Below are 27710 nucleotides of genomic sequence, written 5' to 3'. Positions count from 1 at the left end.
AACAGATTTATCCGAGAGGCCAACTTGATTTGTGTTCTTGTAAGAAGAGAAGACTTGTCAGAAGGTAGCCCAGCTTATAGATGGAAGAGCTTCCAGAAACAGAAGACCAACAAATCGAATGATCCAAAGTTAGATTCTGGAAGCAGAAGAGGGCAAATAGAGTAAGGCTTTGGGTTAGAGAACAGAGGAAGTCATCTCTTACGTATGGCACATCAGGAAGTTGGTAAATTTAGTAAAGTGTAATATCTCCAGCCTCTCTACACCCTGGGTGTACATGTATGTTGAGGTGCTGATGATGTCCTCTAAATATAACTTTGGTTATAATAGACTGATACCTTTTGACAAACAGAACTAAACACAAAACTTTACAGTGAAGAAATGTCGACACCATTGTCGCTGCTGCCAACACTGGAAAAGTAACATAATTGTCTTGCTTCGATAAATTTCCATCTTGAGCAAAACAAGATAAAATAAGACAAAACCAAATCAGAATAAAAAAAAATATTTATAATTGGTCCTGATTAAGGGCTAACTGAGCAATTACTGCTATCACCTATCACTTTATGGAATGGGAATATTAAATTTACTGATCAAAAACAAGCTTAAAAGTCTTTTACTTGCAAATACAAAATTATGTTTCATGATTTTTTTCTGAGATTAAGAAGTCTAATAACAAAGTCAATTAAACAAAGTTCCGAGAATGTTTTGATTTTAAAAAACTATGAATGAAAGACAAGGTTGCGTGCATAAAAGATCTAGATTTTTACTGCAAGCATGATTTTCTTATTCCCAGAGTGGAAATTTTTTGTTTAATTTGCTTCCATGTAATAACTTTGAATATATCCACATGTAAACATATCAAAAAGTTTTAATCATGACATTTCAATAATTAGAATATAGATTGATGTACAGCATGAAAATCACAGCTGACTTAGCGAAAATATCTACACGCGATAATGTTCACATTTATAGTATCTAGGTCTCTGACTAAATGATATATGACTTGTAGTCCAGAAATAAATACAAAGATAACTTTGGCAGCTTTCATAAGAATTACAAATTCATTAACAAACAATTCACCTGTACAGTAAGATACACCTATAATTTCCTTTTACCATGTATGGTTATCCTGATATCTACAACAATGTAACAATATTTTACCATATATTGGTGATCCTGTATATACATGTACAACAATGTAGCAATATTTTACCGTATATGGTCAATGTAACAATATTTTATCTTATATGGTCATCCTGTATATACCCAATCGTAACAATAATTTACCTTACTTGATCATAATGCATTATAACAATGAAACAGAATATCCATATAAGGTTAATATAATCTTATATTGTTATTCAATGATATACGATGATTTGCCTTATATGGTAATCGTTAAATATACCACCTTCAACAAGTCTTCCTTATATGGACATATTCTTTCTTGGGCTGGAGCCACCACTAAAATTATGTTTGGTGTTACAGTCTGAAAAATTGTTACGTTATTTCAGCTAACCTTATATGGTAATTCTGTATATTACCGGTACAGCATCATTACAATGTTTGACCTTATATGGTCATTAAAAAAGTTACTGGTGGCGCAGCACCAACATATACAATTGAAACATTCTAATAATAATTAGTCCAATTAATGAATATCGTAATGATTGTTTTTCTCTCTCACACGTTACTTTATTCTCGTTTTTTTTATTTCATCCAAAATTTATCAATAACACATGCTTTAAGTTCCAGGATAAGAACATCAGCACCTTTATATGAATTATGCAGTAAATTATCACAATTAGACAAATTTATCAACGTTTGTCATTAACAACTTCAGGAGTATTATTATAGAAATATCTGCTTCTGTGAGTGTGAAAGTAATAAGATATGAAAAACATCCAATTTCTAGCAAATTTTTTTTTAAGTTTAAGTTCTGACAGGTATACATGTTATAACAAATAGTTAAACAGATTTTTATGTTTTATTATTTAACACTCTTCATACCTTGGCTTCAACCTAGCAAAAACTAACTCAAAGTTTGAAATTTCTCTAACTTTATGTAGCTAGAGACTGATAACTATAATTTTCCTCAAGCTCAATATAAATGTGTTCATTACGGTCTGATAAAAAATATCCATTTTGTAAAATTAACGGAAAGAAGTTGATGGTAATAAATTTGGTTTATTTCCAGCCCTACATTGCAGGCCACGAGTTGTACCAATATGCATAGACACAAGGGGAGGCAACTCAAATAATAAGCCACTAAGATCCGCTTTTATCAATCTTCATAACATTTTAGAAAACAATTTTTCACAGATTTTATTGACCGTTGTTTAGCCAAGGTTGTTCCCTTAATCAAACACAATATTATGAATAAAAAGTTGCATCCCCTGATATTAAATAAATTCTTTCAAAAACGACTTAAAATTTGTGACAAAAAATGTAATATGGAATAAGATTGATGGAATGTATATTGTATCATAAAATGAATGTTATGAATGAATAAACACAAATATGAATGGTTGATACCAGGATAATTCACCATTTAGGGTTCCTGAACATTATTTTGAGGTATGCTCATTGAGCATATATAATATAAACATATTTTCATTTTTTTGGGTCATGCAATATTACTGGGACAGATAAGAAAAAAAGATTTTGAAGTACCACAATGTAAAGTACAACTTTCTCAAGTTAATCAGACCTCATATATAATACCTAAATTTAGCTCAACTCTGTAAATTTTCAAATCATAATAAAATCTTTAATAACAAATAAGCAAATATTTTCTTGCATGCCATGAAATTTCTGAATTAAGAAAGTTTTACTTGTAATAATCAAGAATGTAATTATAAACTAACGACTTTTAAGTCGATGTAAATTATATCAGAAAGGCAAGATAAGGAAATACTGAACCTCTACAAAATGAAAACACTTTATATCAAATACAACTAGTACAGTATGAGCATCTAATAACTATATACATATTTGAATTGAAAAATGACATTTATTGATATACAGAGAAGATTTAATAATAAATTGTTAATAAAAAAATTAAATGCAAGTTCTGTTTTTAACTTTGTTGGATAAAATCAATAGTCTAAGAAATGTTGGAAATTATTTTGGAAGTAATATGTGATAATTAAAAAATATTGAATGATTGACTTTTGAAAAAGAAAAATGAAGAAAAAAAAAAGAAAATACCGGTAATAATAATGCAAGTATGGATGAAATTATCTTTGTAGACAACAGACATCAAAATACATGTAAATAAACAATTCAATGCCATAGAAGTGACCTGTAGGACTGTTAAAGCTTAGCTTGTCTGTCTGACACGACAATTTTCTATTACCTTGACGATGGGGTCAATGCATGAACAACATGATGTCATCCCCCCCAATTACAGGATTTTCCTCACCACTTCTTCATCACACTTTTCTGTGTCATTTCTTTATTGACAAAGCATAATTATGGCCATATTTTCTTCATAAAAACCAAGTTATCTTTAAAAATCAATTTATCATTAATAATTAAATTTACAATAGCATGACAAAATTCATGCAAAATAGTCTAGGCTCTATTATGATGCCCGAAGAAGAGATTTCATTTTTACAAGAAAAGATTTGTTTGATCTGACAAAAAAAAGTCTTCACCGCTTCAGCATCAAAATAATTCCTTCTAGTAAAAATTCAATCAAACACAGTCGTTGAAAATACTTCTAAATACATCCACAACGACCCAACAAGGGGGATCACTCATAGCAGAAATGTTTCTGTACTGTCGATCTACTCAACAAGGGAGATAATTTCGTTCACAGCAGAAATATTTGTTTCCATGCCAACTACTCATCAAGGGAGATCACTCTAACTATAATTGCACTCCAGAAAAAAAATCATCCATATAACTTCCATAAGGGAGATAATTCTGATTATTTGACGTCACATGAATCACTTAAATATATTCTTATATTCCAGTAAAATAAACTCGACAATTTGACTTTGCATCACCATGTGGGCCATGAAATTTGTGTCCATCTCTTTCCACATCAGTGTCGGTCCAAACACTATGGCTAAGTTATGGAAGGACATTTTGTTGACACTTTCTTTGTCTGCAACTCTGCAAAAAAAAATTCCGCAATATTTACGATACAATCTGAATGTATCTTTACATCTTTCTTCGTCAAACCACTATTAAAAACTATGATTTCTTAAGACGCTAAATTACAAGCTTTTCAACAATTTTGATATAGATAAAGATAAAATTGTTCCAATCACATATCCTTAGACACTATTGCTTATGTGTTTTACAGTCAAACCTGCCTAAAAACCACCTGTGTAATAAGACCGCTTTTTAAGGGTCCCAAATGACCATTCATATACAAATCATTTGAAAGAAATAGAGAGAATTAATTTTAACTGCTGTATGAGTAAACCTACCTCAGCAAGTGAGCACAAAGAAACTTGAGTGTCTCGTAGTTATATTTTGGCAATGCATTAACTTGCTCCTTTAAATGTTTCAGTTTTTCTGATCGTGTCTTCTTAGCTGAAATAGGAATTAGAACTTTATATGAGAATATTTCTGTGTAAAGTATTTTTAAACTAGAACTGTCGCCAGAGTGGACGACTAATACCCTCCACAACACAAACTTAGTAGTAACTCCATTAATAAGGGACATTTCAAAAACCTATATAGTTTAATCAACTCCCCTTTATGTCAGGGTTCTGTGCACCAAATTTTATCAAAATCTGTCAAGTACTTAAGGAGGAGTTAGACAGACAAAGTTGTGTGTACAGACAGACAAACTGACAGGCTGGCAACCTGATTCCAGTATACCCCCCTAACTTTGTTGCGGGGTATAATAATACAATATTCCCAGTTGCACCATTTTTGATTGACAAACACACATTAAACTAGAATGTTTGTAAGACATAACAGTAATCTGCAAAGGATGTACGTGACAGGACAGGACATGGCTGATCAGGACAATAATGGACGGGAGGTGATGGCAGTTATGTTACCCACTGCCTTTTCTTAAGATCTTGTGTAACATTCAAGTTACAATTAATTTTTTTCTGACTCAATCCCACTTCAGGTCAGTATGAAGATTATAACGCAGTTAGGGCTGAATAAGGTAACTAGATGGTTCACGAAAGCTATCTGTATTTGTTAAGAGACTATCTATTAAAGTATTTTTTTCTAAATAAGGACATAGTACGGAAAAAAGGTGCAGAAGACACATGATTTAAACAAGACATTGATTACCAATCGCAAGAATAAACTTGTCAAACTGAGCATAGACAAACAGTGGCTCCTTCAGCTCACGAAAGAACAACTTTAGAGATCCCGCCAACACGTGTATGTCCCAGAGTTCTGTGTTGTCAAGGTCGTAATCAAACCGATCTGTAAGGTAGAGAGAACATGTCTGTAATATTAGCACTAAATCGGAGATGGAGAGGAAAAGTCTAATTATAATATAGTAACAAGTACCTGGTAGGATCTTTATCAATTACGATAAAAAAGAATGAAATTAGTCACATCAGCTAACAATTTTAATTTTTATCTTCTATAAAGCTAGAATACAATGTTTCAAGCTTAGCTTGATAAGCTAGAATACATGTACAAGTTTGTCTTGCAATTAGCAACTACAAAATCAAGAAATGTTCTTATATTAATTGGATAAGCTAAACATGGCTGGCTAAATATGAAAACCGTGAATTTAAGAACTAGATGTATAATGACAATGCATTTAGCAAATGTTTCAGGTTTGTAGCAAACATGGTAGATAGTATTGTGATTCTGAATCCTGCTAGTACTAAACTTCAGTACAGTGGAAAACATATAAAGAGACAATGGACAGAGGTTGGCTTTGTTATAATGTATTATCTGATATTCCAAACTAAAATGCTTTGTGACCAGAATATACCTTAAATAATATACATTAATCAACACAAAATTTAACACATAGGTTAATCAAAACCAAACTTTATATGTCTGATAAACACAGCAAAATTTCATACTTGCAATAATAAAATTTAATCATTATAATAGTATTACAACACATCTTAAAACTCAAAATTCATGTTAACTAAATCACTACCAAATATTATTAGTGAACTCGACACAAACTAAAGATATCATTTGTTTTTACAAAAGCAGTGGTAAATTACTACAATCTTTCTTGCAATGTAGATATTCAGTTTAAAAACTATCCACTACAAAGTAATTGCTGTAAACACGGATGAGAGAGGGAAATTAACCCTAATGACATGAAGAAAATGTTGCTCAAAAAAAATTCCCCTACATTTCAAATTTTGTTTATGTATGAACAGGGATTTATAAGTTTATATCTATATTCTCATCTACGTCCTTGGTATGAACTATCAATATTGGTAAAAAGAATGGAGGTTTATATCTATTGCAAAAATAATACTGCCACAAAAAAGTTTATACCTATAAATCGCGAAATTAAGCACTCACGAAAATGTCCACTATATGAAGATTATTGAAATAGCAATGATAATTCATGAAACAAAGATATTAAATTCTCCAAATTAAGAACAGATTTAGGAGTGTATAAAAGTAAGCTATTAAATGAATTATACACACATACATTAAATATTTCATACTGATTGTATAAAACACAAATGAATAGTAAAGAAAACATATGGAAAGTGCTTTTAGCTGTTTATATAATATTAAAGGATAACTTTTATACTAAAAAGAATGCATAGTAACATATTAATCAGAGAAGATCATACTATTTATCCCATCATAAGCCCAAGGAGCAAGATTAACTCAAAGAAGATTAGTACTTTTAGGGCGAAAGAATATTACCAAATTTTCCTTCAGTAGGGACAAAGAAAACAGAAATGCATTTTTACCGACACTCTGAAATGCATACTGTATGTGAGAACGACAGATTTGGGCTTATTATGAGACAAATGTGTGTAGGAGATAGGAAAACACACAAGAGAGTAGTAAAGGGGTGTTCTCTGAACGCCAACATATTTATCAACAATAGGTAGGTGTTGTTTTAGGAAACAATAGGAAGGCAATTATATACTGTTTCATATAAGCTGTCTTTATATTTTCACCTGTATAGTCACCTGAGATTTACCTGTATTTCAATCAGTATCATAGGTAATATTGGTGGGTTTTGGAAAATAATTCCTTCAATATATATCTTACAATATAATCTGTGCTTTAATATACATAAAATCATAAACATTGTAAATGCTAAGAATTAATAAGGAGCTACATGCAGATTTATATTAAGAACAATGCATTTTTTTACAAATCATATCTCAATTTTATCAGAAAAACAGGTTTCTCAATCAATGTATATTCTAATGTAACTGTATTCTGTATTGACATAGGAGTTCTCCAGGGCTACATTATTCTTAGCCAACTTTCATTTCTTGTGACCTTGCATAGTTGATTTCTGTTTTCGCATAGACGTACACCGTTAAGTATTTAATTTGGTTAGAAAATGAGTGGAGAAAAACAATATCATAAAAGTTTAAATCAATTTTGTCGGAAATTTTGACCTGTTGATTATAGTTTAAGTTGGTTACCTATTGAAGCCGACACAAACACACGTATATGAGGTTTTACAAAAATTGGTAATAATATATCATTGGTTTTAAATGCTCTATATGTGTTTTAGATACAACATATTTTAATACTGTCACTTAATAATGAAAAAATACTATATGAAATGAGATTGAAGACTGTTACTTTGGGTCTTAACCATGTACATGTATATTCATTTTAATACACATTATAGATTTTAATATAATGTTGCAATACTGGCAAAATTATTTCAAGTCCATATGTTGTAGGTTTTGTAATTCTCAAAATGTTGCAAACTTTTAGTGCTCAGAATACCAAATTAAAAGTTTTCGTCTTTTTTTTTCTGTTTAAAGATTATAGTACATATACCGATTTGTATCTAATAACAATGTTTGACCGAAAATCAACCATAGGAGAGAAATTTATATGTTATTTCTAACATGCACAGAAATATATCATTTTACTGCACTGTTAACGGACAACAGTTTAATATTGGGTACTCCTTTACTATAATGACAGACATTTACATTATAATGTAATATCACGCTGATCTAGAAATACCATCTTAGGATAAGAAAGCAGGAAAATTACATAATTGTGATAAATGATGCATCCTAATGCAGCTTTCAAAATATAGTATATGTTCTGTTAACTTAAAAAGGTCAGTCAAGTGCAAGTAATACATTTTTAAAGTTTGGAAATCATATTTGACATAAATTCACTTACTCTTTAGGTAATTAATGCAGATGTTACATGTACTATATATGTATATAAGGTCACTTAACAGACATATATGGACGACCTTGTTGAAAAATATCACGGTTCAACAGGCAAAAGGCTTATATTATTTCAAACTTTTAATCGAATTGGTGTTACACTCAGTTGAAATAAGATAATTTCTTTGGGTTTTTTTTTCGTTGATATTACTGAATGGGAAATTTACTTTCACGTGAAATAGGTTTCAAAGAATTTTGCTAGATTTTAGTATCAATCTATTGAAAATCTAATGAGATTTTTACCAGAGATTTTACATATATCAAGGAAATCTTTAAAATTCTTGAAATAAAATCACTCTGAATTTAATATAATTTCATTCATAGATTCTATTGTTATATTTTCATAGATATTAACAGAAACATATATTATGTATATATGTATCTAATATTAAATAAGTATCAACACATGTAACTTTTACAGGTAAATTTACCTGTTGGCATTGGGACTCCTTTTAGGAAAAAGACTATAACCACTGTCACAACAAACTACCCTACAGGTAAATCCAAAATGTTGGCGTTCAGAGATGTTCAGACCCGTAGTATATGGGTCTATACTGTTAAGCAATGAACACTAAGCAGATCACATAGTACAAACCAGGAGATTCGGCCATCAATGCTGAAAAATCTGTAAAATGGTATCTCACTTACAACACTTGTATAACATTCCAGGGGAGCATTATTGTGGTGTTATAGCACAAATTTGCAGATTGTTATTTCATAACAAAGCAGAATCAGCCATTTACATGCAGAACCTTTATCTGGGTCATTATTTACAATGCCTTTATTACATTGTAGATTTCTAAACAAGTGTATTTCTTTAAAGTTACACATGCCATAATTGATAAAAATATTTAACCTGTTGTTTTTTCTTCACTATCTAAAGTTAACACTTTTCACATATTAAATCTTGCAACCATCTGTGACCCCTGTGTTTATGAAACATGCGACATGCTGTACTAAAATAGACCGAATGTTAGCAGCTCTACGTACCCATATTTAACATGGAGCGTAACTTTGTGATCTGGGCCATGTTTCCACTGATACGGTACAGGCCATCCTGGTCTAGGCCTACAAACATAAAAATATCAGCAGTCAGTTCCAAATTCATCAAAAATAATCATCCATTCCAAGAATTTTGATATCTATATTGAACAATTTGACCACTCCTCGTACCTCTTTTTTCTATGGCTGCTACACACCGCTGTACAAACTTGGGTACTTTGGTCTTGTCTCGTTCACACACCTGCTTCAACGAACCACCAAACACATTATCTGAAAGGAAAAGAATTGAAATCCATAACAAAATATTTGTACAAAAATTTTTAACATTTAACATGAAAACAAGACATGGGCTGCTCCTCAGTTTAGGCTGTTACGGTTTAAACAGAACTTTTCCCCTGTAGTGTTGAATGTCTCCATAACTTTGAATTTTCAAACCTGTTCCAAACTCAAACCTCTATCGTTAGGGTTTGTATATTTGTGAACAGGAGTTTACTAAGGATACTTACAATCTATTATGCCTTTGTCTTCCAGTTGTTTCTTTGTTGGTCTCTGCGGGTCTTTCATCCACTTCTCAAATAATGTTTTAAATCTTGACTTTTCCTCATCTGTTTCTTCTTTCTCCTTCTCGGATGGTTTCCGACCTAAAAAACGAAAATTTTGCCAATAAGATGAGAATAATTTGTGGTATTTAATTTCCTGTTACTAATACTCTCCAATAGATTGGAGGGTGTTCAGGAAACTTTAAAACAATTTTAACTTTGAGATAAATGAAACCTTCATTAGCAACCACCTCAAATATAAAGAATACCACTTTCTTAGGGTCCCAAATGGCCATATATAACACAATTTGACCTGTGTATAAAGACCTATTGGCTATAGATATGACTTTTCCCTTGTCTGTATGGTGGTCTTTATATATACACATACAGGTTTGACTGTACTTTGTATTACTATACATGTACTTTGTTATTCAATTCAGTAAAACATATGTATAAAAGTCAACCTACTTTTCTGTTTCATCGACGGTGTTTTCTTCAGACCTTCTGAAACATTGGGCAACCCAAGCAGCTGTTGATCAACCATACATGGACCCTGTAAATCACACAATTCATAACTCAGAAATTTCTTCAGCTTCATCCTATCTCATAAAGTATTAATTCTCATGCTGTCTTCAGCTTCATCCTATCTCATAAAGTATCAATTATCATGCTGTCTTCAGCTTCATCCTATCTCATAAAGTATCAATTCTCATGCTGTCTTCAGCTTCATCCTATCTCATAAAGTATCAATTCCCATGCTGTCTCCAGCTTCATCCTATCTCATAAAGTATCAATTCTCATGCTGTCTTCAGCTTCATCCAATCTCATAAAGTATCAATTCTGTATATAAAAGACATATTATTTATCATAGGCCAATTTTGATGGAATAAAGTGGTGACTCTGACACGTGATCTTTAATTCATTTTCTATTTTAGATAAGTTTATGTGAAAACTTATCAGTCATGAATTACCATTTGTCTTAAAGCAAACCAAAGTTATAAAATCGTCTGAAATTCTCCCAAGTTGGCAAATTTTACCCTATATCAAATAGAAGTTAAATAACAGTGCTAAACCTTTTTTCACAATATGTTTAATTGAAAATTGTTTTTTTTTTCTCATATATTTACGTAAAATAGAAATGTCAGGAATACATAAAGCCACTGCCTTCATTGAAATCAAGGCGGGACAAACAAAAACTGGACTCAAAGGGATATAACAATATGAAACTAGACAACACTAGGACACTAAATACCAGGTGGGAAACAAGTTATATTTATCTAAGGAGTGAGGATAGTACCAATTCCTGGATTGTAAGTTGTAGAGTAGACAACCATTTCTGCATGTCAATCTCATCATCCAATTGTAGCTGGTACTGGTTCTTATTACATGTCGTCAGCTGGAAATACATCAAACTTCACATATCAACAACCATTACTGAACAACTCCTCATGGTCTAAGCGGACACCACCTTAATTTTATAAATGAAAATCAATGGTTGAAAACAGTACTAATGTTTTATTCTTTTCTTTAGTGTGTAGGAATATAAGACTCTGTCATATGTGGACATGAAGGATTGGGATATTCTACCTATGGGTCACAAAATGTAGTAAACGCGAGGATTGCCGAGGGTTTTGCAACATTCTGTGATCCGGAGAGTAGAATATCCCTATCCTTCGTATCAACTTATGAAAGAAATTTTTCTTCCTTACCTCGATGTTTTATTGCAATTTTACAACTATGATATCCAGCCATTTTGAAATAAATTAGAAGAAATCCACGACTGAAAATCAATTTTCCATACATGAAAAATAACTTGATATTTTCAACGCAAATTCAGTTGTTTGCATCTTTTATAGTAAAACCAGTCAAGTTTGTGATAAAGATGTTAAAATTCTAACGAGGAAATTAGAGATTTTGTTGACGCTGTGACGTCACGAAGCTTTATTGCCTGCGTAGCCATGCAACACAGCCTCAGGCGACATGAGTGTATTGCCCTAGATCAGCCAGTATTACACGTGTAGGTATGAAAGAAAAAATAATCAAACGTAGGTCAGTCTAGGCAAGATATGATAAGTAGACAGGGATTATCTCGTTTCTCGTGAACTTTTAGCCCGTCAGCACTCGGCATGCCTCATGGTGATGGCCAAACACATCAAACCTGAATCTAATTGATATTTTGGATTTATATAACAGACTTATCGGCTCTTGTGGGTAGGTATTGGTTATGACGTCATGTGTTTGCAAGTTTAATGTCATACTATACATAGAAAATAATGGGAGTTTTGCTCACTAAATAATGACGGAATCTGTTGAATATTTTGTTGTAAGTATCACTGCCATGTCCTGGTATTGCTATTCTGTCTTTGCATTTTACAGAGTTACCTTCCTTGCAGGTAGGTATCCATTGTGATGTCATTAGTTTTTTTGCACGTCATTTTCAATGAAAAGTATGATTTTAAGTTCACAAGCATATGACATCACAATCAAGACCTACTCCCAAGGGGAGATAACTCTGTAATATGTTATGATAGTATTGCTAGAAACAATAAAGATATCAATATTTTTCTGTGTTGACTTACCACTATGACATTAGTTTGACGTTTGTTTGGATTATGATACTTGTCCACGAAGGCTCCCTGTAAAGGCTCAATAAATTCTGGTTTTCCATGTTTTGACCCCTGCTGTGTAGCTGCCTGTCGGTTTTTATAAAACACCAAATTCGTACCCAACACTTTGACAAATGAGGGACTAAAGCTTTTCCTGAAACAGGCAAATTTATAGTCTAATTAATATCAGTTACATAAAATATACATTAGTAATGTGTACTGTGCCAATTTAATGCATTGAAGGCCAAGACCGGGGACTGGCTTCTTCAAATGCTTAATAAGTTGTAAATGAAAGCAAAAAGCTATCACACAAAACTTAGCACCAAGCGGTCGGAGAAGTGCTAATCCAGCAATAATCAACTAACTAACTTTTGTTTGGTTTATTACATAAATGAGGTCTAGGCTATCAAAACTGTTGTTATTATTTATAGGTATTCGTACAAACATGAATCAATAAAAGTCCTTATCCTGAAACTGGAAAAAAATCTTGTATTTTTATTGGTTAACATGACATCATGTGATATCCAAGTTGTATTCATATTAGGTAAGTAAATGTTGTATTGGGGTAAGACAATAGAGTTGTCATTATTTGCCTTTAACGGCTTCACCTTCCGTGATACAAGTTACTTTTAGATCATGAATTATGTTACATCTAATAGGTTTGTGGGATTTATTAGTTTAATGTGCTATTAACAGCCAGGGTCATGTAAGGACGTGCCAGGTTTGCTGGTGGAAGAGAGCCAAAGTACTCAGAGAAAAACCACCGATCATCAGTCTTCCCAGAGGTGGAGGGCTTGTGGTTATAAGTCAAGACATCTTAACCACTCAGCCACTGCGGCAACTAATAGTGTGAAGTGTAATACTTGAAGGTTAAAGTTACATTGATATCAAGGTCAAAGGTCAAATTCATGGAATTAATTTGATTATTCTTTTACAAAAATTTATTTTTCAGTCATACAAGATATACATGTGGAAATAAAACTTGTAGGATATTTCAGTCAGCCATATAAGACTTTTAGTATACAGTGGAACCGAGTCATTTTGGTGCAGATACAAAAAAAAACATAGGTTAACTTTTGGGTATACAACAAGGTGATACCATTTGTCCTTGATTTTTATGGGACGTACAGTATTCAGCACAAAGTCACTTTGTGCTGAATACTGTAAGTCAAAATTACTCACTTTATTGCTTTTCCATTCTCCACAATCATCCGTTTATTGAGCTTTCCACATATCTTTTCTTGCTGTACACAGAAACGTAAAATATAATGTGAGAATATTAACAGATATAGAACAGATGTACACTAATATATAGATTTAGATAAATAATTAAACTTTTCACTTCAAAAATCCTTTATCGAACTGCATTATTTTTCTAAATCTTTGACTGTTTATTTGCAAAGAGCAAATCTGACCAAGTTTCAATTCAACTGGATGTGATTAGCATTGTCAAAATTGGATTCTAGCAGGAGAAACAACACACTACACTAGTGGTTAAATGCCAAAAAAAATGAGGAGTTTGTTTGATATTAGTTATGTATGTCTTACCCCTTGATTTGATGTCCCAGGATGAAACTGCTTCTTGTCAATTTCCTTTTCAGATGAGGAAAATAATATGAAATATTATGTCAATTCATACTATCAATTTATAATGTCATACATAAACCAATAATTCACCATACAATTCAACAGTCAATTAGGATACGACAATCGATAGAAATTATTAACATGTACATCCATGTATCTAATGTACAAGGGAAACTGAAGTTAATATCCAATTAATTTGTAATAAGCTTGCTACAATGAAAGAAACTATTTTTATTTCTATATTTAATAAAATACTGTCAAACTAGAATTCTGATTTTTATAAATAAATCCATATATTTATCATTAATACATGTAGTTACAAAACAACACAAACCAAAAGTTGTTGCTGTGTCAATAACATCATATTCTGGAAGCAGTAACAATGTACTTTACATGTAAATATGTATATATATGAAAAATAACACATACATTTAGTTCCTAAACCGACTAAAATCTGATAATACACCTGATCAGTGTGACTGATTGTTCTGTTTTAGCTGTGTAAGCTAGCTACTCTACCATTCTCAGGAAGTAGAGCATTATTTTGAGGAAATGTAAAAAGATCAAAGCATTAGTAAAGCTACAGTAGAGAGCCACCATAAGCTATAAGTACAAGCTAGTTAATGAGAAGCACACAATTCAGTATGTGTAATATATATTTTAATATTATTATTGAATTTTTTTATATGTCAATTGAGTATACATTTTGTTATTAAAAAAATATCATTCTTTTCTGTTAAGAAAAATGTTCCAAGATAATTTCAATTAGCATTAGCATTCCAATATCAATTACAATTAATGTGCATCAAATATAACAGAAAAACATTTCATTGGAATGAAACCAAAAAGCTGATAATATTTCTAAGAATCTATCAGTTCTTCTGATTATGTACATGGATATAAAAAATAATTTATGTATACTGATGTATATTCAACAAGTGTTTTTACCAACAATTTCAAGTTATCAATTTAATTCATTAATATAGAAGCTACTATTTCCCTATATAAAGCCCATACACCAATCTACTGGTAAAAGTCATAAAATGCACCAACAAACAGCATCTCTATGACTGAAGTTCTTCCTTTGTCATGCAGTTCGTTTACTGTACACAATAAACACACAGAGACTTTTATTTTTTCTCCAGATGCTGGGTAGCATGCTTTTTTTGTTCTTCATTCAACAAGTCTAATTAGGATACATGGATGCATGAAGATGATGGCAAGAATTTTCCTTTTTTTTCTTTTAAAGATATGCAAGCATTTACACGCTGATGTTTCTTTTCAATCAATTTTACATTTTAAGCATTTCACAATCCCAGATGTAAAAAGCTTAAAAATAACTATATTTTATTACTGAAAATAAAAAAAAAAGTGATAACAAACTTTAAATTAAAATCCAACATGGCCAACTGTCAACCATATTGGTTTCCGATAATACTAAAACTATCCTAGTAATATTAATGGAAATGGCTTGCATAGGGATATCACTGGAACCCATATGTTCACAAAGATAAAGATACATGGATTGTTTTCTAAGAAAAAGGAACATTATAAAATGTACATGGATGGAGAGGGGATAGAAAGATAGCCTCATAGGTAAGACGGCCATTATTATAGTTTGATTAAAAGTATGTACATTGACCAATCACAATAGTTGTGACATGTATTTCCCAAGAAGGACCCTTAATATTCATAAGTGTTTCCCCTCCCCTCCTTTAAATAAGGAAATAGATGTCTGAAAGTTTGTGATAAAGTTGTTGATGTAATAACAATAGGTTTGTATATCTTATATACCTATATAGTTACACATTCAGATGGAGTTGGGAAATCGTCAAAGTTATATAGTTAATGAAAACATGTAAATGTATAGGTTTAAAGTTCAAATGGAGTTCAGGATACACCAAGTTAGTTAAACAATTCATTCATGCTAACACTGGCAGAAGTTGGAAACAAAGACTGTATATTAAACATAATCTCTATTTCATACCCACTTTTACTTGAATTATGTTATCATTTGTTGTGTATTTAATAACTCTGATTATATACACTATACAAGTTACAGAAGCTCTGTCTCCATTAAAAATTACAATATCATATTACATCCTGATATATTACAATCATGCATGTTTCCCAAAGCAAAATTGCATAATATTTGACAGGTTCCCTTTTTTGTTTTTAATTTACATCCTCCTAATAACTTCCTGTCATGGCAGGACTTAAATATCTGGTTAAGATTTTAAAACTTTATTGTACTTAAGCATCTCTACTTCACAATTTTCATTTCAGATTTGTATTGTATTAGTTTTGAAATACTTTAGAACAACTACTAAGCTTTATATTCAAAGAACTGTACAAGTTTACAGGGTAAATAACATACGTGTATTTTACAATCTTTAATCTCATTTTTAAAGCAGGAAAACGTGCCTAGATTTCTTATTTAAATGTGTCTTATTCCTCAAAATCAATAACAATAAAATCAATTGTGAATCATAACAATTCAACCTAGATTTGGGATTTCATTTACAGCATGCAATATACATGTATCACTCACAGGGGCACCACTCGGAGTTAATACCTGAAGATTATAGGGCAGAGTCTGAGATTTGGGTAGGCCCCCACCCTCGGGCGTAGGTCCTGAGGTAGGGTTCATTGGAAGTGTAGAAGACTTGGACATGAGGCCCCCAGGGGCCTGGCTCTGAAAACTGCTGAAGTTGAGGTGCGATTCCAAAAACATAGACTGTGTCTTAACGGAGCGTGGGATTTGAGGAGAGGCGGTACCAGGAGATCTTGATCGAGGGCGGGCGCTCCCAAAACTGGCCGGGTCTCCATTCGGGGTTAGCAACGAAACCTTCAAATGAACCGGTATTACAGGCATGGGCATATTCAACAGCTATCAAATGTTACAGGAAGATATTATACAAGCAACAAGTATCATCATAAAGAAAACACTGAAACAAAAATGTACAACAAACTAACTGGACATCAGACGGCAATATGGTATTATTTTATACAAATACTTTTAAAAATAACTATTTTGATAAACAACAAAAGTACCCTGGTATTTCAAATGATCTAGTATGTAAATTTTTCAAAACACTTTTTTTATCATACAGGCAGTAACATTTAGTGTGTATAGAACATTTCAGAATGAGGACAGAGTATTACACATATATTGAATAAAACCACCTTAAAAATCTGTAAGGTGGATCAACCATAAAGAAAATAGCAGAGAAATGAATGAATGTAAAATGTCCAGTCAAACTAGCAACACAAGAATTAAACATAAGTGTTGATAACTGCCAAAAGCAAACGAACATATGAATCATTGTTTCTCGTGTTATCATCTGAATGTACGATGCACACAACTTTTTTTTTTTTATTTATAAAAACATCACAAAATTTACATCTATTCAACAGTCTCTATAATTGATTAAATTACACATTATGTGAAAAACAGTCAAACCTGCAATAGCGACCACCTCTGTATATAGAACACCAACTTAATAAGACCACTTTCTCAATGTAATGATGATTTTAAACAAAATTGGACATGTATATAAAGACCATTTGGCTATATAAACTATTTTTGTTGCCTCCTCGGGTGGTCTTTATAAACATGTTTGACTGTACATGAAATCGTTTTACAAAAACAGAATTTATGAAGGGACACCATGCTTTATTTTGTAAGCCAGGTAATAACCAATTCCATATAGGTTTTAGTTTATTTAAGAACTTCTGCTCCATCCTTTTTGTATTTCCAAAACAGACTTCTATTCATTAAAATATCATTAAATATTAATTATTCTTATATGTGTGTTTGTTGCTGATTTCCTTGCCCATTATTTTTTTTATTGTGCTGCATGCATAATTTCTGATATACATACATAATTATTATGTATCAGTGTTCTTAAGATTAAATATTTTTGTTAAATGGAAATAGGAAAGTTTCATTTTTTTGTTACTGAATACACTTGGTATAGGTTTAAATTATTTACATTTTATTTGATACTAAGTGCAGATGATATGTTGGACTTTATTTTCACAAAGTCGCTATGGTCTTGGTCAATTTTGAAGAAGGCTCCAGAAAATCCTTATTTTTCTATAACAGCATCAAATTAAAATTAAAAATTGAAAATTGATTTCACAAAATACAAACACAACTTCATTTTCGTATTTCAAATTTTTATATTCACCTTTGATCTAATTTTGGGAAACTATAATTTGTTATTTTTTTAGACAATGACAATGGAAAAATTTTCATGCAGTATATTTTTATACAGTAACACATCATCTCCAGAGCAACTTTGTAGAACAAATATCCCTTTGTAAAATTGTGCCAGGTTCTAACCGATTCAGTACTATGGCGTTTGAATGCAGCTCGTCGAATTATTAAACTTGTCTCAAAAGACTGGAGAAGACAAAATACATGATGTGTTAGTGAGGTAATGAAATAGGATTGTATTTATGTTCAATAATCAACTAAATTCTGTCAGAGATGGAGAAATTTAAACACATAGTGCAAATCTGACAATTTTGTAGACTACACAGGCAATATTACTTCATGAGAAATTTACATAAATTCCACGTGAACCGGATCAATTAAGTGAATTTCATGTGAAACGTTTCCACATGAAGAAATATTGCCTCTGTATGGAGATATGTATGTAACATATATATTCAAGATTTTTCATATCCAGATACAAGGTCTTTTAATCTTTGTACATTCTGTATTTTCATGCAAATGGAAGGTCAATCAAAGAGTTCCCCTCAATTCACAGCACACATAAAGTAACAAAATTGGAAAATGTATGATGCAATTCGTTATCACACGCAGGAAGTGAGAAAATGAAATGACTAAATATGGTACCGTGGCTGAGGTTTACCAATATAAATCACACAAAATCACTCATGCTAGCTAGCTAAAAGCCAAATCAAAATGTTCCACTCCAGCTTTCAATTCAAACAGAATTCTCAATCTCACAAAGCCATTTTACCTATAAAGTACTTCTGATACATAAGGTTTATAAAGTATAGTTATACTTTAATTGGTTTTGCTTCTCATGCATTATTAATCTTTAGATTGATTTTATAAATGAACTAAAACCTACTTTCAAAAGAAAGAAAAGAAAGCAATGATTGTCTTAGATTGAACAACAATTAGAGAAATTCCAAAATTGAATAGAAACAAGAAAATGATGTGTATAGTAAAATCCTTAAGAATGATAACAAAGTACGGTAAGATATTAAACTAAATAAAAAATATATAAGAAATGTAAACTAACTAATTTGTATTGTTACCAAGGAAACAAGTGGCCTTGACCTACATACCTCTGGTAATTCCCAAGCCGTTTCCTTGGTGTCCATTTTATAATAATAAGGTTTTCCGTTTTCATCTGTATGGGTACTCCACTAAAACAAGCAAATTACCCACATATGGCAAAGCAGCAGTCACCACCTAACAGTTCTTTTATTTCAAATTTCATGAATTTTATAATCAAGTAAATTTTGCTGAAGACAAACACATTTCGTGTTTACATGTGTTAATTGTAAAACTGTGAACCACTTTATTTTCATGTATACTTCATTTCATCGTTATTTTTTAACATTTTTGTGGATATACAGTCAAGGACTTCTACTGACAAAAGCTTTATGTTCTCTACAATTATTTGCAAAGCATTTGAATTTGTATTGCTTTTCAAGCTCACTCTCGAAAACAAAGTGGTTTGCAATATACACTTGTTATAATGTACAAAATATAAATATCTTTATTAAAAGGCATTAAAGCATTTGCTGTGGAGAAGAAAGACATTGTAAGTCTGAACATACTTTTACCTATAATAAGGCTATATCGGAAGTTTAACACCAATCCTACATTTTATATGCGAATTACTAATGATGAAATCTGAATAAGTACATATAGTTCAAGATTATCTCCCTCTTCCAAAGATTATCTCCCTTGACCAATGCAATAGTCTCCCTCTACCAAAGATTCTTTCCCTTGACCTATATAATTATCCCCCTTGACCAATGTACTTTCTCCCTTGACTAATGTACCTTCTGTTCCTAACCATTTCTGAACAAAAACATACCATAATGCTCCAAAATTTATAGACCTTGGACATTCTTGCATGTTTTTCACCAATATCCCAGACCTTATAGGATATCAACTGATCTCCTCTAATTACAATATAACCTCCCCTAAACATTATTACAGGTAAATGTAATGGCAATACAAGGTAATAGCAAAAGTTCATAATAATACAAGTTCAAATTTGGGATTTATGTTTTGCTCTTGGCAAACACATCAGCAGTTATTATTAAGCTGGTATTAAGTGGCTTTGAAATAGAACACTAGTACTGATTTGTTTCAAGCAAGTATTTTGTAGTTGTATAGTTTAAAGAAAAATTTGGCGAAGGAATTCATTGAACCTCAATTTAAACAATAGTCCACAAGAGAAATTTTGAAATCTTTTTTCTTTAGGTGCATGTAATAGTGATTAAGTGAAAGACTTTAATCTTGGTTGAATTCAATCTTGTTGAATTCTAGTGTTTTAATGAATATATGAAGCTTAATCATATAGAAAACACTGCGAGGGGTTGAATATTTTGGACATGCTCCCCTTCAAAATAAAAAAAAAATCAGTATACATTGTGCTATACTTAGAATACTTTGTTTATTATATGTAGATAGGTTTTGTTAGAATAGTTATGTAATAATATAAAATCAAGTCCTTGTATTGTTTACCTTTTCCTGAGTTCGTTTGTTGATGTAGTATTGAACACCCTGACAAGTCTCCAGGGTCCAACCCTCGGGTACAGATGCCGCAAGGTCCACGCGGACACTCACCGGCGCCGATGTTGGAATGTCAACTATGTTGTGCAGGGGCTGTCATAAACAATAGATGATCAAAATAGAGTTTGATGAAAATTGTGAAAGACAGTCACTACAGGCAATCCCTATTCATTAAGTGTTGAATCAGAGGATGTAACACCGAGTCCTATATACCTACTGTATTTTCCGGAGTATTTCCATATATTTATTATTATTTCCATGTATTTTCCATATAATTCCACAAGTCTAAATTTTTGTGGTTTCGACTTTAAAGGAGAAAATCAAATTTTAGTGACTTTAAATTTCTGTGAGCTGTCTTCAAGGGTATTTATGTTTCAACCATTTCTAATATTCAACGGATCAAATTTTCCAGATCAAAGCAATGTCCCACAGAGTTCCAAAAATAGCATCGCTGCAAAAATACTCAGCTACAAATATGAATAAAATTAAGAATGTGGACACGACATAAAATGTCCCTGTCTCTGTATCAAATTTAGGCAGGACATGACATAATGCCAGCTAAGGGAAGGAACAGACATGGGACACCCAACATCCTCCCCCCCCCTTTTTTCCCCTATTTCCTGGTGAGGGCATAACCAGTCATAGTCTAGGTAGATAACAGCTTTCTTTTACAATAATAAGTTGGAGCTGTAAGTTTTTGACATATTTGATGACTTTAACCTTAAAAAAAGGTCAAGGTCATTTATGATTAACTTGAACAAACTTGAGAGCATTTCATACTAGTATGCTATAGGCCCTATATCAATACTCTAGACCTCTTAATTATTGACAAAAGTTGCTTGGTAGTCCTTCCTCGCACTATGCTGCAGGCTAAATATCAGTTCTCTGGGCCTTTCAGTTATTATGAAGAAGTTGCTTGAATGAAAAATTTACGCATGGCGGACGACAGAAGATGACGGACTGAACATGCTGACAACAGGGTTTTTTGTAATTCTATTCTTTGCAATGACATCCAATAAGAACACACAAAAAAATTAAATAATATTTCAAGAATTAAAAAATGATGTACATGTATATTAAACTCATTCAAATTGCTATCAGACTTACAAATGTATATGATACGACCATGAAAAAAGGTTGCTGTTAGATAGACTAAACCCACTAAATCCATATCAAATGCTTGGACAACAAACACAGTGCAAATAACCATGGAGTTTATAATAAATACATTGCTTATGACAAATCATGCGCTGATGATCATGTCAAAATGCATACCATATGCCCTCACACAGACTCCAGACACCCAAACGAAATACAGCTCTTCAACATTTAATTTAAACATAAAGCAAGCCAACTCAATAAATGCTCATATTCCTACAAGCACCCTTCCTCATCCACAAATATACAACAAAAACAAATGGTCCAAAAGGCCTGTAATGCTCACCTAGATATTTCAGTAATTTGGAAAAAAAAAAAATAAGGAAAAAAAATTCCTTTATTTCACAATTTGAATATAATAATCTTAATACAGTAGAATAGAAGGCCAAAATGACCTGATATAAAACATTTGTTCCTTTTTATTTCCTGTTAATTATGTTAATAAGGTTTTTTTTATAGTGCTATCAAGCAATCAATAAATAAAACAAAAAATATATATTTGTCCAGTAAATAAAAGGTTCTGAAGAATATTTCTGTCTAGCAATGTAATTTATTGAATAATATTTGTCAACTACAAGAGGAAGCAACATTCTCACATGCATTCATGCATTAAGAATAAAATTATGTTAACTTAACAATTTAATTAAGAAATCTAGAGTGGTGAAGAAAACATCACCAAAATGGAAATTAAGAGCTCAATTAAGACCAAAGTCAGGTCAGGAAATGTTTAAAGATTCAGATTTTAAAATGAAAGAAGGTTTTTTTAAGAAGAAACATTGTACCCTGGTTAAACATTTACCAAGATGCTGTTAACAATTATGTACTGTACGACATAGCCTTAAAAGTAGGTCAATAAAATGGATCAAGAAGAAAATTTCATTGAAACAGGGGTTCAAGGTCATCAATCTGAACAAACTCATTTCATCACACCTCGATCATATTCTGATATAATCATTAAAGTTACCTAAGAAACTGTTTATGATGACATTTCACACTAGCAAGACATACAAAGCAATTTCCTTATAAACAGGTAAAATACAAAATTACAAAAGGACTCATGCATAAATGAATTCTTGGATGAAATATAATTTACGTGCAAAAACCTGTACATACCCCAACGTATTGTGAGGTGGCACTCCTCACACTCCTAGACTATATCAATATATATAACAAATTACTTTTGATATCTGTAATACATTGATCTTACACAGATTTTAGCTTTGAGATATAACTTCTAAACTTCAGGCCATTTAAATACAATAAAACCTGCCTATTACAGTCAATTTAGATCTGTTTAATGTGTGTACCCATATAGGCAGGCTACAATCAACTTATGGTAAGGTACACAGTGACCTTTTACACTGGGACACCAAACCTACAGGTAGAACTATTATATAATATATATATATATATATATAGGTTCATGACCAATTAATTGTGTAACATGGAATCCCTGTGCATGCTTAAACTGCTGACTTAATTTAACTGTAATGGCTTTTATGTCCCCTACAGACAAGCCTGGTGGCATTTTTACACTGTCTTACTACTACTGTGTAAAACATAGACACATGTGTAAGTGGTCTGGATCTGTGGCTATTAACATAATTAAACGGTTAAAGGAGAAATTATTTTCCTGTTTTAATCCTTTATATAAGGCCTTGTACATGTGTTCATATTATTTTGCAGTAATTTGATATATCACAAAAGCATTCAGACTTAAAACATATACATGTATATGTACACATGAAAGACAATATTGAATACATGTATCTAAAAGACAAATATTGAATACATGTATCTAAAAGACAATCAAATTCTTGATTTGGACAGGATTTACTTTTTTTTCGGTCAAAACAATTTTTTTTCTATCCTATTTATTTCTCTTTTGATACCCTTTAAAGTTGTTTACAGTAGACATGCATATCACAAGGTTATCTGATACTTTATACACATACACATGTCTCCAATACCGAGTACAGCTGATATATATGATGTAATGCACTTATATACTTATAATTACCACAGAGATAAGCCATTAGTAAATGTATAGTTTATACTTATATACCATAATATACCTTATAAAACCCCTGTTCTAGATATGTTTATGTAAATTGACAGAAGATGTTGACATATATCCTGTAACCCTGAAGTAAATATTGATGTAAACAAGAGGGTGGTCCTTAGAAAACATTTCCCTATACATCAGAGACACATGACTTCGTAACTCTAATACTATCTGTCTTTCTATTATATCCCTTATACCTTTTAAGTAATATCTCCAGTAATCCTGTACCCATGGGTTATATCTCTGATACCTCTAGGTTATATCTCTAATTACCCTGGATTATATCCCTAATACCCCTGGGTTATATCTGATACCTCTGGGTTATTTAAATCCCCAATACCCCTGGGTTATATCCCCAATAGCCCTGAGTTATTTAAATCCCTAATACCTGTGGGTTATATCCCCAATACCCCTAGGTTATATCATCAATACCCTGGGTTATATCCCCAATACTCTGGGTTATATCCCCAATACTCCTGGGTTATATCCCCAATACCCTTGGTTATATCATCAATACCCTGGGTTATATCCCCAATACTCTGGGTTATATCCCCAATACCCCTGGGTTATATCCCCAATTACCTGGGTTATATCCCCAATACTCCTGGGATATATCCCCAATATCCTGGGTTATATCCCCAATACCCTTGGTTATATCATCAATACCCTGGGTTATATCCCCAATACTCTGGGTTATATCCCCAATACCCCTGGGTTATATCCCCAATTACCTGGGTTATATCCCCAATACCCCTGGGTTATATCCCCAATTACCTGGGTTATATCCCCAATACTCCTGGGTTATATCCCCAATACCCCTGGGTTATATCCCCAATTACCTGGGTTATATCCCCAATACCCCTGGGTTATATCCCCAATACCCTGGGTTATATCCCCAATACCCTTGGTTATATCCCCAATACCCTGGGTTATATCCCCAATACCCCTGGGTTATATCCCCAATATCCTTGGGTTATATCCCCAATACCCTTGGTTATATCCCCAATATCCTGGGTTATATCCCCAATACCGCTGGGTTATATCCCCAATACCCCTGGGTTATATCCCCAATACCCTGGGTTATATCCCCAATACCCTGGGTTATATCCCCAATATCCCCTGCACCTGGGTTATATCCCCAATACCCCTGGGTTATATCCCCAATATCCTGGGTTATATCCCCAATACCCTTGGTTATATCCCCAATACCCTTGGTTATATCCCCAATATCCTGGGTTATATCCCCAATACCTGGTTATCCCCAATACCCTGGGTTATATCCCCAATACCTGGGTTATATCCCCAATACCTGGGTTATATCCCCAATACCCTGGGTTATATCCCCAATACCCTGGGTTATATCCCCAATACCCTGGGTTATATCCCCAATACCCTGGGTTATATCCCCAATACCCTGGGTTATATCCCCAATACCCTGGGTTATATCCCCAATACCCTGGGTTATATCCCCAATACCCCTGGGTTATATCCCCAATACCCTGGGTTATATCCCCAATACCCTGGGTTATATCCCCAATACCCCTGGGTTATATCCCCAATTACCTGGGTTATATCCCCAATACTCCTGGGATATATCCCCAATATCCTGGGTTATATCCCCAATACCCCTGGGTTATATCCCCAATACCCTGGGTTATATCCCCAATATCCTGGGTTATATCCCCAATACCCTAGGTTATATCCCAAATACCTGTGGGTTATATGCTTATATCCCAAATACCCTGGGTTATATCCCCAATACCATGAGTTATATCCCCAATACCTCTGAGTTATATCCCCAAAACCCCTGGGTTATATCAGCAATACCTCTGGGTTATATCCCCAATACCACCTAATATATCTGAAATACCCTTGAGTACCATAGATCTATACAAACAGTATAGTTTTCTTTTCAGTGTATTTGTATCTAGTTTGAATACTACGAAATATCAACTACATGCATATCTTAAACAGTACATACAGGGTCAAGTGAAAATTTAACCTTTATCGAATAAACACTTTGGGAGACGTTGTAAACAAGCTGACAGTCTGTCTATAATTACTCCACTGTAAAGGTTAGGCAGTACCCAACAGTTCACCCACTTTCTCTTTACTAAATGGTCAGTCACGTTTAAAGGGTTGTATTTCAAAGCTAAGTCTTACTATGACTATGTGTCCAATTAGGATTAATTACTGTAATCTTTTTTTATGTCAGATAATTAGTACTACGTAATATCTGTGATAATCTTTGGTTGAGAAACAAACTAATGCAATTACATGTACATGTAATTGAAACTGGAGGCCTATATCAAAATAGTGCACTTACCCCGTACCTCCAAATTTACATTGGCATTATTAATCGAGAAATTTAGTTTTGGATTTCATTTTCTTAAACCAAATTAGAAACATTACAATAATGCACTACATGAATGTCATTTCATACATTTAATGTGTTACAAATTATGCATACCTTAGCCTTTGGATATCTTGGGGGTTTCCAAGTTTTCTCTTTGGTTTCCTTGTGAATGTAGAAATTTCGCTTTGTCATTGGGTCAAGATAAGCATCCCAGACATTGAGTAGAGTCCTTAGGTAGGGACAGTTCTTTTCATCTGGGATAGGGGGCTCCTCGGGGGACAGTTGAGGTGAAGGAGAGATTGTCACGGCAATCTGTGGTTGAATGTTTAGGCTATCAACATTGGCATAAATATTCTCATCCTGAAATAATAACATTACTTTTGGTTATTAACATACTTTCAGTAAATTCATTGATATTTCTTCTTTGAATGAAAAATATTGTAATTGATAAATTTATTACAGAAATTTCCAGCATAGAGGCTGTTGCCAATGTTGCCAAGAGAAATGACACAACTATGGCACTGGTCTTACTTAAAATGATTGATGGAGAAGAGATGAAATTTTTTTCAGTTTTCAGTTTATTTGCTTATTTAAGTGGCTTTTGCCACATGTTTGGAAATACATTGATGGACAAATGCACTGACCAAAGGAATCAAAATCTCCATAAACATATAGGCCTATGTTTGGTGTAGAAAAATTGAGAAACTGACCAAAAATGTGCAATGGAGCATGCTTTACATTAGGAATATATATATACCTTAGTTTGGATTAGAAAGTGTCAAGGAAAGAGGAGGGTTTGGGTTTTATTAGTTTAACAGCTTATTAACAGCCAAGGTCATGTAAGGACGTGCCAGGTTTCTTGGTGGGAGAAAGTTGGAGTACCCACAAAAAAAACACCCACCATCGGTCAGTACCTGGCAACTGCCCCACATGGGATTCGAACCCACGACCCAGAGGTGAAGGACTTGTGGCTAAATGATGAAACATCTTAACCACTCGGCCACCTTAGTGGGATTATGCAGACTATAGGAAGAATATCACAAGCAGTTACATGGAGAATAGGACTGTTAAAAGTTCATTTTCATACTTATTCTTGTATTCAGAATATGGACTTGTACAAATGTATGTTTTTACAACCGATTTCAGAGTAGATAAATGTTAGTGTAATTAAATGAATGACTTGTACAAGTCTGTCTTTACTTTCTGATATCAATTATCATATTAACTTGTATATATACTGGTAAGTCCAT

The 27710-nt window shown here is 32.7% G+C and overlaps 1 protein-coding gene across 7 annotated transcripts in view; it reads right to left on the bottom strand.

The window, feature by feature from the left end:
- Positions 1-1931: 1931 nt before the first annotated feature.
- The window catches only part of LOC138314969 (rho GTPase-activating protein 12-like), a 35739-nt gene continuing 9960 nt past the window's right edge, over positions 1932-27710 (bottom strand). Inside the window, exons 2-18 of one of the 7 annotated variants that reach the window (XM_069255644.1) lie at positions 26575-26772; positions 23153-23191; positions 20834-20974; positions 19417-19497; positions 16640-16936; positions 14050-14094; positions 13684-13745; positions 12475-12655; positions 11193-11291; positions 10364-10448; positions 9863-9997; positions 9528-9626; positions 9345-9422; positions 8950-8979; positions 5269-5406; positions 4443-4548; positions 1932-4122 (exon numbers count right to left, since the gene is read on the bottom strand). In XM_069255644.1, coding sequence (XP_069111745.1) covers positions 3954-4122; positions 4443-4548; positions 5269-5406; positions 8950-8979; positions 9345-9422; positions 9528-9626; positions 9863-9997; positions 10364-10448; positions 11193-11291; positions 12475-12655; positions 13684-13745; positions 14050-14094; positions 16640-16936; positions 19417-19497; positions 20834-20974; positions 23153-23191; positions 26575-26772 — 1983 coding nt within the window. In that variant the 3' untranslated portion in view covers positions 1932-3953. Of the gene's footprint in view, positions 4123-4442; positions 4549-5268; positions 5407-8949; positions 8980-9344; positions 9423-9527; positions 9627-9862; positions 9998-10363; positions 10449-11192; positions 11292-12474; positions 12656-13683; positions 13746-14049; positions 14095-16639; positions 16937-19416; positions 19498-20833; positions 20975-23152; positions 23192-26574; positions 26821-27710 lie in introns of all 7 variants that reach the window. The other 6 variants (XM_069255640.1, XM_069255641.1, XM_069255643.1 and 3 more) reach the window with 6 other exon arrangements.

The sequence above is a fragment of the Argopecten irradians genome, chromosome 2 (genome assembly GCF_041381155.1).
Source record: "Argopecten irradians isolate NY chromosome 2, Ai_NY, whole genome shotgun sequence".
In the NCBI taxonomy this organism is placed as follows: Eukaryota; Metazoa; Mollusca; class Bivalvia; order Pectinida; family Pectinidae; genus Argopecten; species Argopecten irradians.
This window is presented reverse-complemented; position numbering and strand designations above follow the sequence as displayed.